Source organism: Balaenoptera borealis, assembly GCF_965194805.1.
Source record: "Balaenoptera borealis genome assembly, chromosome: 13".
Taxonomy (NCBI): domain Eukaryota; kingdom Metazoa; phylum Chordata; class Mammalia; order Artiodactyla; family Balaenopteridae; genus Balaenoptera; species Balaenoptera borealis.
Genome location: NC_138870.1, coordinates 3,848,813 through 3,865,425, shown reverse-complemented (window position 1 = coordinate 3,865,425; position 16,613 = coordinate 3,848,813). Strand labels below are relative to the sequence as shown.

The window sequence follows — 16,613 nt, the reverse complement described above, 5'->3', positions numbered from 1 at the left end:
AGCACTGGGTGAAAAACAATTATTTAAATTTTATATGGTGGTTATGATAGAACAATTTGTAAAATTTTAATAATAGGTTTTTTAGAAATGTGCAAGCGAAAGAGCCATTTATTTTTAGGAAAACCCAAAAAGTTGCACAAGAAATGAAATGTAATCATTACACACTCTGGTGGTCAATCTACGTTGTCACAAAATCTAAACACTTTATTGTTTTGACTAAATTATATAACTTACTGGGACGATGAGGGGAAAAGTGGTATAATATAGCCAATGTTTTCCTACCATAAATACATAATACATAGATATCAAAGTGTAGCAATATAAGCAGATATTTAGAACTAAGGAGATAAAACCCAGAATAAACAGTGACATTTTACAGTGATTGCCTCTCGGGATTGGGCTTGGGGTTGGGAGGAGGCGGACGAGAACCTGACGGTTTTCATTCATAAGCCTCTTGGTATTAATAACTATGAACATGCACTGATTTAAAAATAAGATAAAGTAAAAGAAACTATTACCTATTTTTCATCCCAGCATAGAATCAAATCCAGACCTTTGTAGGATCAGGACCTTTCAGGATCTGACTCACCTCTCCCGTTTTACTTTCCGCGGTTCCCTCTCTTACACGTTTACCCATGACTAGCCCCCGTGGAGGCTGTTCCCCTTTTCCGCCTAACTCTGCCCATCCCTGAAGGCCCAGGGCCAACCTCCATCGGCTCACAGAGCAAGCTGTCCTGCAGGGGCAAACACTGAGCCTCTTTGGGATCCAGGCCCTGGGTCTCTGTTCCTGCCTTTTCTGTAGACAGCCAGCCCCACAGATTTGGTTGCGGACGAGGGCTAGGCTAAGAGCTCCTAGCCAGGGACCAGTAAGCCACCTGGAACTGCATGTACACTTTCGTGTGAATATGCCCACTTCTAGGAAAAGCACAGCTTTCAGGTTATCAAAGTGGTCTGAGACCAAATAAAGGCCCAGCTTCCGGGCTCCGAGACGATTCGAAGGCTCTGATCACCAGCCAGAAGGATTTCCTGCACTTCCTCCCACTGGCTTCTCCTGCCCTGTCCCTCTTCCCGGCAACCCTTTTCTGTGGGTGCTGGGCCCCCGGAACAGGTCCTATGCCTCCTGGTCTTGGAGGAGTTTTCGAAAGAAGGAGGCTCTACCCACACAGCACCCATGCAGGGGTGAGCTGGGGAGGGCGACGGAGGCCGAGCTACGGGCTGAGCTCTTGCAGAAGCTCGGTGTTTCTTTGGGGATGACCCAACCTAAGCCTACCGTCCACTTCTCCAAGCCCCATCCAGCCCAACAGCTGCCCCGCTGCGGGCCCGGAAACCTTGGCATTGAAAGCCTTGGGTGACTACCCCTGAGGCCTCCTGTAGGTCCTCTCTGGTACTACAGACCCCTTGAGGCCGCACTTCTGCCCGGGCGTGACCATCACCCGCCATCAGGAGGGGGCCTTGCTCTGCGGCACCAATGGCCCCACCTGGTCTGAGCTCCCGGCACCAGAGGGCCACTCTGTGCTGGCCCTTCGCTCTTGTCCTGCACGTCCCAGGTCCCACCGCCGCCAAGGCCCACCCCTCCTCCTTCCTGCGGTCATCGACGTGCTGGGGTGGGAAGGAGGAGGTCATCCAAGGCTTACCCAGAACTTCACGAGGAAAAAGGCGTTGGAGGGTCCCCGTTCAAAGAGCTCCTTGAGACCACCCTTCCTCTCGGGGAACTTGTCGTAAATCTGGCGGATGTCCACAGCTTCGAGGTAGGGGTCGCTGTAGCTGGGGCTCGACTGGCCGATGTGCACGAACAGGTGCTTATTGTACTGTGGACAGAGAAGAGCTGGTCTGAGGGGCCATGGGGGCGGCAGGGCAGACAGACCAGACAGACCGGGGCTCGGAGCCCGGCCAGGGGCCCAGAGCAGGGATGTCACGGTGGGGGCCTCAGTTTCCCCTCTGGTAAAACGGAGCCAGTAGAAGGGCTGAGTGTAAAGCAGAGTCAACAGGTGTCCAGCACCTGGGGCAGGGTGACCCCCAGCAGATGCTCGGCACTTTCTGGTCGTTATTTGTACTGAGTCTTCACTCTGTCGCTAACATCCTTAGGCGACTCATTTTCTATCTCTGGACCCCCGTGATCTCCTCTGTGATGGAAAACCAGCGGCCCATACGAGGGGTGCTCCCCCCGGAGGCGGCGGCTGCGGTCCCTCGCTGCAACTAAAGAAGAGCCGCTTCTTTCGTGGTCCACGCTGGGTTCCTCACCTAAACCATAAGCTTGAAAATGTCAAAGTGAAATGGTCAGTGAAGTCCCCCCGACTCTGGCATCCTGCCCACCTGGACTTTGCAGGTGACACCGGTCACCCAGGACGGAGACACTGAAGGGGGCGGGATAGGGGTGGGCTGCTGCTCCTGATGGCGTTCCCGAGGACACGGGACAGACTCAGAGCCACAGGGAAAGGGCAGAGCAGCCTGCGGGCAGGGCTGGGACCAGTGCCTTCAGACGGAGAGGTGACCGGACCGGGAAGAAGGTGGACATGGTGGGAGCAGGGAAGGGACAGAGCCTCGGGGCACCGGGACGGGGCACAGGAACCGTGGGAGGGCTTAGGGGAGGGAGCAGAAACAGAGCCAGGGACAGAGGGAAGGTCCAGTGAGAAGGAAGCAGGGAGGGAGAGGACGGAAGGATAAGGGGGGATGGAAAGGAACAAGGACCCTAAGTTCGGCCCCAAGGTGGCGCAGGGCAGAGAGCAGGGCGAGAAGGCCAGAGCAGGAGGAAGAGGCGCTGGGGGACGCACGGGAGCAGCCGCCCCAGGCGCGAGGACCGGGCGGGAGAGTGGCCAGACGGAGGCCAGGACCTACCGTATCGGGGTCTTGCTGCCGCTCCAGGAAGGCGGAGAACTCCAACATCCAGAGCTTGGGGCTGGCCACGCTGCGGCCCTGCCACGGGGGTGCTGGGGGCGCGGAGGGCGACGGGGAGGCTCCTGCGGCAGACTCGAACCCTGCACACAGTGGACGGCACATGGGAGCCGGTCCACAGCGCCTCCCTGCCGCACCCTCCGCCAGGCCCCCAGACCCTCCGGCTGGGGGACCTGCTGTCTGCCTTAACGCGGTCTCCCAGCGGTGGGGGCAGAGCACTGGCCAGCGGTCCAGGGGCAGCCCTGGCAGGGAGCTCAGCCTGGAACAGCTCGGTCCCCTCGGGCCCTGCACGGAACTGCATTCAGGGGAGACTGGATGCTGGCTGGGGTTGGGGGGTGGGATGCCTGCGGGACCCAGGGCTTCCAGGGCAGCCTCCGCTTGGTTCTTGCCCTGGAGGAACTTCTGGTCCAGCCAGGGAGACGACCAACTATTACAATGACATGAGCGTCTGCTGTCCGGCCCCTGGGACAGCGCCCGGCCCAGAACAGGCACTGGCTGCTGGCTGGCGAGTAAGTGAAGCAATGAACGTGAGGAAAACGGACAAGGAAGGCGCTCAGCTCAGCGGGGGAGGGGGGCTCCTAGTGCTCCGTGAAGAGCGTCAGAAAGGCCACCCGAAGGTGGCGCTGAAAGAGGGTACGGGGTAAGAGTGGGAGGCAGCAGGTGCAGACAGGGGAAGGGGCTCCAGGCAGGGGGCACGGGGCTGCGAGATGCACCGTGAGCTCGGGGGCTCCGTCTGCCAGACGTGACGGGGAGGGCGGGTTTGTGCCGGGGCTGGAGAGATGGGCCCTGGCTGCTAGGTAAGCGGTACGGGTTTCAGCCTGAGCTCAGGAGGGCGATCGGAGGATTTTAGGCGGGGCCGAGGAGCGATCGGCTGTGCATTTCTGAAGACCCTGTTCCACGCGGGGGAAGGACTGGGCTGGGGCGAGGTGGACCAGAAGCCCAGGCCTTGTGGGTTTTTCCCAAATGGGAAAATGAAGAGGGCAGTGGAGTGAAGAGAAGGGGACACAGGAGGGACATGGAGGGAGCAAGACCCCGGGGCTTGGTGGCGGACGGGACGAGAGGGCAGTGAGGCAGGTACGTCAGAAGCCCGGGGAGGAAACAGACAAGGGACGGCGGGGGGCAGGCAGAGGACCATGCTGGACACACCAGCTGGTATTTGACGGGTGAGCCGAATCACTCGTTCATTTGTTCAGGCGTGGCGTGCACACCGGATGTGGCCCAACACACAGAAGACAGACACAGACACCAGCCCCAGAGGCTGCCCAGGGCACACAGAGTGACAATTAAGCTTAGATCGTGTCCTGAAGGCACCAGGGAGCCACTAACGGATTCTAAGCTGGAAGCAGCACGGTGAGATTGATGCTTTAAAAAGATGATGGATGGACTTCCCTGGTAGTCCAGTGGTTAAGAATCCACCTTCCAAGGCAGGGGACGTGGGTTCGATCCCTGGTCGGGGAACTAAGATCCCACACGCTGCGGGGCAACTAAGCCCGCGCACCACAACTAAGACCCGACGCAGTCAAATAAATAAATATTAACAACAACAAAAAAAGATGGCAGGTGGGTTACAGGGGGTAAGAGCGGGGATGAGACTGCAGACGGGGTGGGGGAGCCGTGAGGGGACAGCACAGACTAGAGGGGGTGGGCGGCCCCTGAGCAGCCATCAGGAACCTAGGAGGGTGGCAGGGCCCGCTCTCAGAGCAGGAAAAGCCAGGCCACCGTGCAGGTCGGAGCCATTCCCAAGCCAGGAAAGGAGGGTGAAGGCGAGGATCCTATCTCGCCCTGCAGAGCGGAAGGTGGAGGGACCTTCCTGAGAAAGAGGCAGGGACAGAGCGGGTCACGTGAGCGGGGAAGGCGGGAGCTCCGTGCTGCCCAGCTGGACCTCCATCTGCCTCATGCCAGGAGCCTTCCCACTGCTAACCAGGGGCTCCCGGCTGCAAAGCCATGCTCTGCTGGACCCCCATCTTGAAGGAGAGGATTACAGTGTCACAGAGGGAAGCCATCCCAGGAGCCAAGCAGGACGGGGCACACATGCAGGTGGAGTGGCCACCCAGGGCGCAGGCACTGCCCCTTGAGCTGTGTGCACCCTGCAAGCCTTGAGCCTCGCTCGGGAGGGGGTTGGGGAGGACGGGCAGCCCTGGGGGCACAGGGGGCTTGGCTCCTAGAAGAGGATCGAGGTGGAGCTGGGAGATGGGGTGCACGGTGTGAGCACGTGCCAGGGCAGCATCTAAGGGGACTGCTAGAGGCGTCTAGCAGTCAGGGCCTGGGACCCGGAGCAGGAGCCACAGGGGTGTGATGCACGAGGGAGGCAGAGCCCGCTGACCCACCTGGCAGAGGCAGTGACGGCTGGACAGCGTAGGTTTGCTGAGAGAAAGGTTTCACACTGTGGGAGACAAGAGAGGATGCATGGGCCTGGGGGCAGGTGGCAGCCCTAGAGCCTCGGTCAAGCTCCAACGCTGTCTTCAGTGAGGCAGGCCCGGGTGGTCAGTGGCTCTGGCCTCCCGCTCCCTCGGGATTCTGGCCGACCCACAGAAGCAGCAGGTCTGTTGGGAAAACCCACCCCTCCTCCCTCCCTCCCAGGCCCGCCAGAGGGCTGGTTCCTAGCCTCCTCCCCTCGGGGTCCCGAGCTCGGGTTCTGCTATGCCCCGGATAGACTGGGGCTTCAGCGAACGCCACCCCAGGGTGCCCGAGAGCAGGAGAGCCTCATCCATAAGTGCAGGGCCATCCGGAAAGGCTGACCCCAGCCTGCGGCTCTCCCACCCTGTGGCCTGGGTCAGCGGCACGAGTTCACGGGCTCAAGCGCAGCCCAGGGAGCAACAGGGCCGCACGGTGGCCATACTCACTCGTGGGACGTTCCGGCGTGGCCCGGCAAAGCTCCTTGCCAAAACTGAGGAGACAAAGGCACGGAGTCAGCAGAGCCCAGTGTGTGCGGCCGGCGGCGTTGAGACAGAGACGGGGCAGGGGCTCAGCTGGAGGGCGCGGCCGGGGCCGGGGCCTGGGAAGGGTGCCTGCCTAGAGCCCGGCAGCACGGCGTCCCCGCGAGTGCTGCAAGGACCTCCAGCCTCTGGAACGCCCGCCGGGCTTGCAAACACGGCATTCGTCCCCTTCCTTGGGGACAGATGCCTGGCGACAGTGGCACGCAGGACCCTCAAGAGATCTGGAGTCAAGCACCCTATTGAGACTTGAGTGCCCCTGAGTCACGTGTGCACGCGTTCGTCCCGTCGTCCTGTCCATTCAACGCCCTGCCGGCCTAGCGGCCTCTGGACACACTTGGAAAAATGCTGGACAAGAGGCTCCCCGGACACAGGGCCTGCGGCGGTGCGTTAGTCCCAACAGCCTACAAGACCCTGGGAGGACTCAGCCCTGCGGAGGAGGGGCCTCTCTGGACTATTCTTAGAGCGGGACCCACCTGGCCACGGCCAAGAGACCCATTCTCAGTTTAAAATTCGAGAGGACTTTGTTCCTGGACATCAGCCCTTTACCTGGAAGGAGCCCCTGAGGGCGGAGGGGGGACGAGGCTGAGCTGGGGGCGGGGTAGAGGGGCTCCTCAGAACATGCCGGTGCTGCCCCAAAGCTGGGCCTCAGCCTCCTCTTCTGTAAACGGGGCCAACTCTGCAGAGCCCCTGGGTGGCCGGCTGACGGGGGGGCGGCTGCACCCTTGTCACTGCCAAGGCCCCCAGGAGGGCGGTCCCGGCAATGGCATGGCCCTTTGGTCCTTGGTCTCTCCTTCCCCGGCTCTCCTGGCCCGAGAGGACGCAAGTGAGGACTTTGGTGTGGCCAGTGCCTTGGAAGGGGGAGGAGTGAGAAGGACGGGGCGGTCCGGCCTCCGACTCCAGGCAGCCCCACTTACCCCTGAGACCGCCGAGTAGCCTGGGCCCCGGGTGAGGGCCATTTTACTGTGGAAGGCTGTGGCAGAGATGATCTGGGCGGACGACATGGCAGCCATGCTCTGCAGGGCCTTGTCCTTAGCTGCCTGATCCTGGGGAGACATTGGGGGAGGCCTCAGCGTGGGCACCATGGCAGGTCGGGAGAGGCGGGTCCAGCTGGTGACAGGGAAGCCAGACCTGGACTCGGCCCTGGGGATGAGGCTCACGCTCCTGCAGGGCTGCGCACCGGTCCTGTGACTTGAGTAAGTCACTCGGTGGCTCTGATCACTTTCCTCATCTGTCAAAGGGGCACAACACTCGCCCTGCCAGTCGCATTAGGGTTTAAAGAGACTTCGGAGGCCACCTGCCAGAACATGGCTCTCCTGTTACCAACCTCAGGGACACAGGGACCACCCAGGTCTTGCTCACCTCCACACCAGGGGTGGCTGGGGCCCACCTGGCCCTTGGGAGATGGTGCATGAATATCTGTTGGGCAAGGGTCATCCTCGGTCACATGGATGGTAACAAGGGATGGTCTCCTGTGGCCCCCGTCTTAGCCCTGGCCTGTGGATCTCTACTGTACCATGGGCACCCATGGCTCCCGAACCTTTTACGCGTCAGGATGTGAATACCAACTATCTGCCCTCTGTGGGTCCCCTCTATGGTCCAAAGACCCCCCCAAAATGGGTTCACCCTGCAGAGGCTCTGAACAAATCAGCAGTATGACCTGCTTATAATAATAATAGTAATAATACTTGGTTACTATTTGTATTAGCCAGTGGTCCCCATCCTGAGCTCCCCAATCCCAAAGGTCTTCAAAACCAGTAAGACAGCATACTGTATGTCAGAAAGCCTAGTGGGTCCAAAAGAAGACCACACATACAGACTGAACAGCAAGTATTATTCAGTATGGGAAGCATTACTGGAGACAAAACATTGGTTTATGTCAACTCGGGAGCTCTGATTAGAAATTCTGTATCTTTATGATGAATTATTTTTCAAATGGGAAAAATCAGTGGGCCCTGTATTTAATAATCAGATTGGTGGACCCGAATCTGTCCTGAGTAATAAGCAAGCTAACTGCTGAGGGAGGTCCTCTCAGCTCGCAGCTGGTTTTGCATATGACTTCACTCGCCCGGGGGGAGCATCACCACGGCGTCGGGCCCGAAGGGCCCAGGTGGTGCGCCCGGCATCCTGCGCGATGAGGTCTGGGGCCAGGCCCTTCCACTCGGCTTCTCAGGGACCCTTACGCTCGTGGGGCACGCACGAGACAGCCCCCGGAAGGTAAAGAACGCCGTCTCACTTTGGGTCTGAACATCTCAGCACCCCCGTGAGGCTGGCAGGACTCGTAGGCTCCCCGTTCTAAGATGAAGAAACTGAAGCTCAGAGGATTTAGGGGACTTGGGTGTTGACAGGGGTCACGTGACAGTCGGCCCTTAAGGTCCGTCCGGGATGGCACATCCATGACGTCTGACCTCTGCAGGCCCGGGGTGCTGAGCAAACAAAGGAAGGGGCACATCAGGATCTGACGGCACCCATCCTCACCACAGAGGGCCCGGGAGGCCGTGCTGAGTGGTGGGACACCCCAGCCCACTGTCCTTTTGGGGCCAAACTTGGGCCTTGCTCTGAGGCTGTCTCTGATAACCAAAGCATCAGGCTGCCTCTCCCCAAGGACTCTGCTGATTTCGGGAGGGAGATGCCATACACGCCCAGGCCCGCTCCCTCCAGGACACGAATGGGGCGGCAGGCCGCGCCCCAGGAGGCCCACAAACCTCTGTTGACAACTGCACTGGTGGGACGCCAGAGAGCTCCAACCCTGTGTCGGCAACCTGAGTCCCTTCCCGATGGCCAGTCTAAACGAACAGCCAGGGACCAGCGAGTGGGACAGGAATCAGGTGGGAGTGGGGGGTGACATCAGTGACCAGGCTACTGAATTTTGCGGCTGGAGGGGGCCTCAGATACCATCTTGCTCAACCCTGTCATTTTACAGGCGGGGAAGCTGGATGGAGCTTGAAGCAGGTGGGTGACATGGCCGAGGGCCCACGGCCCAGGGCAGAGCCAGGCCAGACCAGGGCCGTGACCCGAGGATTTCTACCTGACCTTGCCATCCACCAGGGAGCTTAACTACGTTGGGCCCCAGACCCGCTGGAAAATATGACAAAATCCTCAGACCAATCTTCTCCAAAAAATGCATGTACATGAAAATGTGCATATTATTTAAGGGGTCCATGGCTCCCCTTGAAGCCTGTCCAGCAGTCCCCAGAGGCTGTTCCCAGCCCCACGTTAGAGCCTGTGGACAGGGACAGGCTCAGTTCCTCGAGCACACGTGGGCCATATAGCCCACGGGAATCCAAAGCTCCCCGCGACGGCTCTGAACAGAACCCTGGACATTTGGCTCTCCATCCGGTCCCCTACCAGGCCCTGGTGAGTCACAGGCTGACCAGAGAGGGGAGTGAGGAGCAAGTGGGCTGCAGGGCCGGGGACGTCCGGGTACACATGTGCCAGCCTGAGAGGGAGGGACCAGCAGCTGCGGCCCAGCCAGCTGTCCCGGGGACAAAGGAGCGAGGGCTGGGCCACAGCTGTGAGGGGCGGGGGACAGCTGGGCTGATGCAGAAGGAATGGAGCCTCCTGGGAGTTCCCACCCACGCCGTCAGAGCCTCCAGTGTCAGGGTCACGGACAACGGGGCCAGATGGGGCCTCTGTGGTCCTCTACTCCAGGGGCTTTTAAACTGGGTTCTGGGATTCTTTCGGGTTCGAGAGTCATGGGGGCTGAGAGGTGACTAGCGCGAGGGGTCCCTAGCCTGCTTCTCGCCAACCTAGCTTTGACCAGAGTAGCTCCTCTGATAACGGATCGGGGTGATATTTAATTTGGGAGAAAAACGAAAGGGCTGGGACTTCCCTGGTGGCGCAGTGGTTAAGAATCCGCCTGCCAATGCAGGGGACACAGGTTTGAGCCCTGGTCCAGGAAGATCACACATGCCACAGAGCAACTAAGCCCGTGCGCCACAACTACTGAGCCTGCGCTCTAGAGCCCGCGAGCCACAACTACTGAAGCCCGCGCGCCTAGAGCCCGTACTCCGCAACAAGAGAAGCCACCACAACGAAAAGCCTGTGTGCCACAACAAAGACCCAATGCAGCCAAAAATAAATAAATAAAATAAATAAATAAATAAAACAAAAAAAAAAAACGAAAGGGCTTCCACTGCTTTAAAAAATGTTTGTGGGGAATTCCCTGGCGGTCCAGCAGTTAGGACTCCACACTTTGACTGCCGAGGGCCCGGGTTCAATCCCTGGTCGGGGAACTAAGATCCCACAAGCTGCACAGTGCAGCCAAAAAATAAAAATGAGAATACAATTAAAATGTCTGTGGATTTACTGGTCTCGGCCCCAAGTGCTGGCCCCTCCTACCAAGCAGCCATAGACTCTTCTGTTCCATCCGCCGTGATGGGCAGCCTGCTGCCTCCCAGGGTTCAGCCAAGGGCCCCTGGGGCCAGGGTCCAGGAGGCCCGAGTCCCGCGGGGAGGGGACCCCCACCGGCGGCTGGCCCCCCGTGTAGCAGTCAGTCGCCTGTTGGCAGACAGGCCTGCAAGGTGGGGCCGATCCCGGGAGCCCCACCAGCCCTTCCCCCAGCGTGAACCCCACCCCGCAGGCCTGCCACCCACAGGATCTGGGTGACGGCAGTAAGGGGCCACGCGGTCCGCAAGAAATGGGGTCTGGAGGGCAGTCCTGCTGCTCTACCCACGGGACTCCGGGTGTGCCCGGTTCCTCTGAGCTGCAGGGGGCGGGGAGCACAGCAGGAGACCCGCCTCTGTCTCCCAGGAAGCCATGAGCCTGGCCGTTCACACACGGACACACAGACACGGCCCCCAGTCAACGTCCTCTGTGCAGGTGGGAGAGAGGTTACAGGCTGAACCCCACTTTCCCCAGCACTGAGAAGCTCACTGGCTCCACACGTAAGCAGCCAGCCCCAAAACCCAGGGGAAGACTTTTCCTCCTGGGAAAAGAGCCCCAACTCCCGGGAGGCTGGCCCACCCGAGCCCTCCCGCTGCTGCCTTTGCCTTACCTTTAGCTTGGCCTGGATCTCGCGGGCTTTTCGCCGAGCCAGCACCTGGATGTGGCTGGACACCTGTGGCAGGAAGAGGGGTTCCTGTCTCCCAGACGGCCGGCTCCCCTGACCCTCAGCCCTCCACAGCCCCCCATCCCATCACAGGCTGAACGGATGAACGAATGAATGAAAGAACCAGTCACTGATGGGACCTCGGCCCCACCTCTCCCAGTTAAACAGAAGTGCAGTCGGATGGGGAGGGGTCTCCTCCCAGGCGATGGCAGAAGGGACCCCAGGGAAACTGACCGTCCGTGGCACACCCAGCAGAGAACCCCTCCCAAGCTGGTCCCCAGAGTCCACACCCGGTCCTGCGGAGGGCCGGGCCCACCCTGGGAGCCGACCAATGCCAGGGTACCTGCCCCAGGGTACCTGCCCCAGGGCCTACCTGCTTCCTGGTGCGGGTCTTCCCTGTCCGGAGCTTGATGTAGCGGGCGATCAGCTCATTCCGACCTGCAGAGACGCCAACATCCACTCAGCGGGAGGACCAGGACAAAAGCAGGCAAGTTCAAGGGCCCCTTACCAGCCCTCCCCAACCTGAGTGGCACTTGGGGTGAGGATTCTGCAGGGCCCCTCCCGTCCTCCTGAGATCCCAGGGATCTCCCAGCAGCAAGAGGAAGCCGAGGCCTCGCTGGGAGACCACTAACTTGAGACCAGGGTGACAGGGCTGTGGATCTCTGGCCGGCGGGCGCACAGCTCAGAAAGCCCCCTCAGAGCCTCCCCCCACCGCAGCCTGGCAGCCTCCTCCTTGGCCCTTCCCCCAGGCAGCTCCCACGGTCCCCACCACCTCTGCTAATGAGCAGGACCCGACAGGATGTCTGCCCTGTCTGTGGGCAGCAAGGGGGACGGGGGACGCAAGTGCCAAGACACAGAGTGTCTCCGGAGGGGAACCCGTGGCCCTAACCCGGACACAGGGAACCCAGCCAAGCACAGCTCCACGGCTCCAGCTAGACCGTCAATGGGTCACACGAGTGCTCGCTGCGGGCCCAGCCTCCTAGAGGTGATGCTGCAAGATCCCCCAGGACTACGGGGCCCCACGTCCTCCCTTATCGTAAATGAGATCAGGACAAGGCGTTCCCTGCTTTCCAGAGCTCACCACCTGGTGGAGGAGAGAAGTGTGCCCACATGATGGCCCTGCGCCCGTGTCCGACGGGACCATGCCACGTGCTCAGAGGAGGAGGGGCCAGCTCAGGCTAGGCGGCCAGGTGAGCCTTGAGCTGCACTGACCACCGGTAGGATTAGACCATAAAGAAGGGCACTGGTGGAGAGAGGCAGAGCGAGAGGGTTTGAGCAGGAGTTATTACCTCCTTTCTCCACCTCCGGGACCTGCCCTGTCCTGCTGGGCCTGGCTGAGCCTGGAGGGCTGCAGCAGCGGGAGTGAGGGAGCTGCTGATGCAGGGAAGAGGCGAGACAAGTGGGCTGTCCGCCACCTGGGCTGTAACCAGAGAGCACGGCCAAGGCCACATGGGGCCCCCAGCTGACCTCTCCCCACTGCCAAGGCTGAATCAAGAGGCCACCCTCAGAAATCCTGGTTCAAGATGGCGGAGTAGAAGGACGTGCGCTCACTCCCTTTTGCGAGAGCACCGGAATCACAACTAACTGCTGAACAATCATCGACAGGAAGACACTGGAACTCACCAAAAAAGATACCCCACATCCAAAGACAAAAGAAAAGCCTCAGTGAGATGGTAGGAGGGGCGCAATTACAATAAAATCAAATCCCACAACAACTGGGTGGGTGACTCACAAACTGGAGAACACTTACACCACAGAAGTCCACCCACTGGAGTGAAGAGTGAAGGTTGTGAGCCCACATCAGGCTTCCCAACCTAGGGGTCTGGCAACGGGTGGAGGAATTCCCAGAGAATCAGACTTTGAAGGCTAGTGGGATTTGATTGCAGGACTTCGACAGGACTGGGGGAAACAGAGACTCCACTCTTGGAGGGCACACACAAAGTAGTGTGCGCATCAGGACCCGGGGGAAGGAGCAATGACCCCATAGGAGACTGAACCAGACCTACCTGCTAGTGTTGGAAGGTCTCCTGCAGAGATGGAGGGTGGCTGTGGCTCACCGTGGGGACAAGGACACTGGCAGCAGAAGTTCTGGGAAGTACTCCTTGGCATGAGCCCTCCCAGAATCCGCCATTAGCCCCACCAAAGAGCCTGTAGCCTCCAGTGCTGGGTCGCCTCAGGCCAAACAACCAACAGGGAGGGAACCCAGCCCCACCCATCAACAGACAAGTGGATTAAAGTTTTACTGAGCTCTGCCCACCAGAGCAACACCCAGCTCTGCTCACCAGAGCAACACCCAGCTCTACACACCACCAGTCCCTCCCATCAGGAAGGTTACACAAGCCTCTTAGATAGCCTCATCCACCAGAGGGCAGACAGCAGAAGCAAGGAGAACTACAATCCTGCAGCCTGTGGAAGGAAAACCACATTCACAGAAAGATAGACAAAATGAAAAGGCAGAGGACTATGTACCAGATGAAGGAACAAGATAAAACCCCAGAAAAACAACTAAATGAAGTGTAGATAGGCAACCTTCCAGAAAAAGAATTCAGAATAATGATTGTGAAGATGATCCAGGAGCTCGGAATAAGAATGGAGGCAAAGATCAAGAAGGTGCAAGAAATGTTTACTAAAGACCTAGAAGAATTAAAGAACAAACACACAGAGAGGAACAATACAATAATTGAAATGAAAAATACACTAGAAGGAATCAGTAGCAGAATAACTGTGGCAGAAGAATGGATAACTGACCTGGAAGACAGAATGGTGGAATTCACTGCCGCAGAACAGAATAAAGAAAAAAGAATGAAAAGAAATGAAGACACCCTAAGAGACCTCCGGGACAACATCAAATGCACCAACATTTGCATTATAGGGGTCCCTGAAGGAGAAGAGAGAGAGAAAGGACCCAAGAAAAAACTTGAAGAGATTATAGTTGAAAACTTCCCTAACACCGGAAAGGAAATAGCCACCCAAGTCCAGGAAGCGAAGAGAATCCCAAGCAGGATAAACCTAAGGAGAAACACGCCGAGACACATAGTAATCAAATTGACAAAAATTAAAGACAAAGAATAATTATTAAAAGCAGCAAGGGAAAAATGACAAATAACATACAAGGGAACTCCCATAAGGTTAACAGCTGATTTCTCAGCAGAAACTCTACAAGCGAGAAGGGAGTGGCATGATATATTTAAAGTGATGAAAGAGAAGCACCTACAACCAAGATTACTCTACCCGGCAAGGATCTCATTCAGATTCAACGGAGAAATCAAAAGCTTTACAGACAAGCAAAAGCTAAGAGAATTCAGCACCACCAAACCAGCTCTAAAACAAATGCTAAAGGAACTTCTCTAAGTGGGAAACACAAGAGAAGAAAAGGACCTACAAAAACAAACCCAAAACAATTAAGAAAATGGTAATAGGAACATACATATCAATAATTATCTTAACTGTGAATGTATTAAATGCTCCAACCAAACGACACAGGCTTGCTGAATGGATACAAAAACAAGACCCATATATATGCTGTCTATAAGAGACCCATTTCAGACCTAGGGACACATACAGACTGAAAGTGAGGGGATGGAAAAAGATATTCCATGCAAATGAAAATCAAAAGAAAGCTGGAGTAGCAATTCTCATATCAGACAAAATAGACTTTAAAATAATGTTGTAAGAGACAAGGAAGGACACTACATAATGATCAAGGGACCAATCCAAGAAGAAGATATAACAATTATAAATATATATGCACCCAACATAGGAGCACCTCAATATGTAAGGCAAATGGTAACAGCTATAAAAGAGGAAATTGAGGGGCTTCGCTGGTGGCACAGTGGTTAAGAATCCACCTGCCAATGCAGGGGACATGGGTTCTTGCCTGGTCCGGGAAGATCCCACATGCCGCGGAGCAACTAAGCCCGTGTGCCACAACTACTGAGCCTGCGAGCCACGACTACTGAGCCCACGTGCCACAACTACTGAAGCCTGCACGCCTAGAGCCTGTGCTCCGCAACAAGAGAAGGCACTGCAATGAGAAGCCAGCGCACCACAACGAAGAGTTGCCCCCGCTCGCTGCAACTAAAGAAAGCCCACACGCAACAATGAAGACCCAACACAGCCAAAAATAAATAAATAAATAAAATTTTTTTCAAAAAAGAGGAAATCGACAGTAACACAATAATAGTGGGGGACTTTAACACCTCACTTACACCAATGGACAGATCATCCAGACAGAAAATTCATATGGAAACACAAGCTTTAAATGACACAATAGACCAGATAGATTTAATTGATATTTATAGGACATTCCATCTGAAAAATAAAAACAAAACTAAACAAATGGGACCTAATGAAACTTCAAAGCTTTTTCACGGCAAAGGAAACTATAAACAAGATGAAAAGACAACCCTCAGAATGGGAGAAAATATTTGCAAACAAATCAACGGACAAAGGATTAATCTCCAAAATATATAAACAGCTCATGCAGCTCAATATTTAAAAAAAAAAAAACCCAATCAAAAAATGGGCAGAAGACCTAAATAGACATTTCTCCAAAGAAGACAAAGAGATGACCAAGGGGCATATGAAAAGCTGCTCAACATCACTAATTATTAGAGAAATGCAAATCAAAACTACAATGAGGTATCACCTCACACCAGTTAGAATGGGCATCATCAGAAAATCTACAAACAACAAATGCTGGAGAGGGTGTGGAGAAAAGGGAACCCGCTTGCACTGTTGGTGGGAATGTAAATTGATACAGCCACTATGGAGAACAGTATGGAGGTTCCTTAAAAAACTAAAAATAGGGCTTCCCTGGTGGCGCAGTGGTTGAGAATCTGCCTGCTAATGCAGGGGACACGGGTTCGTGCCCTGGTCTGGGAAGATCCCACATGCCGCGGAGCAACTAGACCCGTGAGCCACAACTACTGAGCCTGCGCGTCTGGAGCCTGTGCTCCGCAACAAGAGACGCCGCGATAGTGAGAGGCCCGCGCACCGCGATGAAGAGTGGCCCCCGCTTGCCGCAACTAGAGAAAGCCCTCGCACAGAAACGAAGACCCAACATAGCAATCAAGCAATCAATCAATCAATAAATTAAAACTTTAAAAAAAAAAAAACTAAAAATAGAATTACCATATGACCTAGCAATCCCACTACTGGGCCTATACCCTGAGAAAACCATAATTCAGAAAGACACATGCACCCCAATGTTCATTGCAGCACTATTTACAGTAGCCAGGTCATGGAAGCAACCTAAATGCCCATCGACAGACGAATGGATAAAGAAGACATGGTACGTATATACAATGGAATATTACTCAGCCATAAAAAGGAACGAAATTGGGTCATTTGTAGAGATGTGGATGGACCTAGAGACTGTCATACAGAGTGAAGTAAGTCAGAAAGAGAAAAATAAATATCGTATATTAACACATATATGTGGAATCTAGAAAAATGGTACAGATGAACCGGTTTGCAGGGCAGAAATAGATACACAAATGTAGAGAACAAACCTATGGACACCAAGGGGGGAAAGCGGCAGGGGGGTGGTGGTGGTGGTGGTGGGATGAATTGGGAGATTGGGATTGACATGTCTACACTGATGTGTATAAAATTGATGACCAATAAGAACCTGCTGTATAAAAAAATAAATAAAATTCAAAAAAAAAAAAAGAGGTTACCCTCAGGAGGTCTCATCTGCCAGAAAGACGCGCTGGCCTGTCTGTGTCGGGGAAGGA

At 56.0% G+C, this 16,613-nt stretch overlaps 1 protein-coding gene across 1 annotated transcript in view; it reads right to left on the bottom strand.

Moving 5' to 3' along the window:
• TEAD4 (TEA domain transcription factor 4) overlaps window positions 1-16,613 on the bottom strand; it is a gene marked incomplete at its 5' end in the record, with an annotated part of 72,989 nt that overhangs the window by 15,624 nt on the left and 40,752 nt on the right. Inside the window, 7 exons of the mRNA XM_082351359.1 lie at window positions 1,635-1,808; window positions 2,836-2,975; window positions 5,220-5,275; window positions 5,736-5,779; window positions 6,743-6,871; window positions 10,822-10,884; window positions 11,249-11,313. Of these exons, the coding sequence (XP_082207485.1) occupies window positions 1,635-1,808; window positions 2,836-2,975; window positions 5,220-5,275; window positions 5,736-5,779; window positions 6,743-6,871; window positions 10,822-10,884; window positions 11,249-11,313 (671 nt within the window). The remainder of the gene's footprint in view (window positions 1-1,634; window positions 1,809-2,835; window positions 2,976-5,219; window positions 5,276-5,735; window positions 5,780-6,742; window positions 6,872-10,821; window positions 10,885-11,248; window positions 11,314-16,613) is intronic.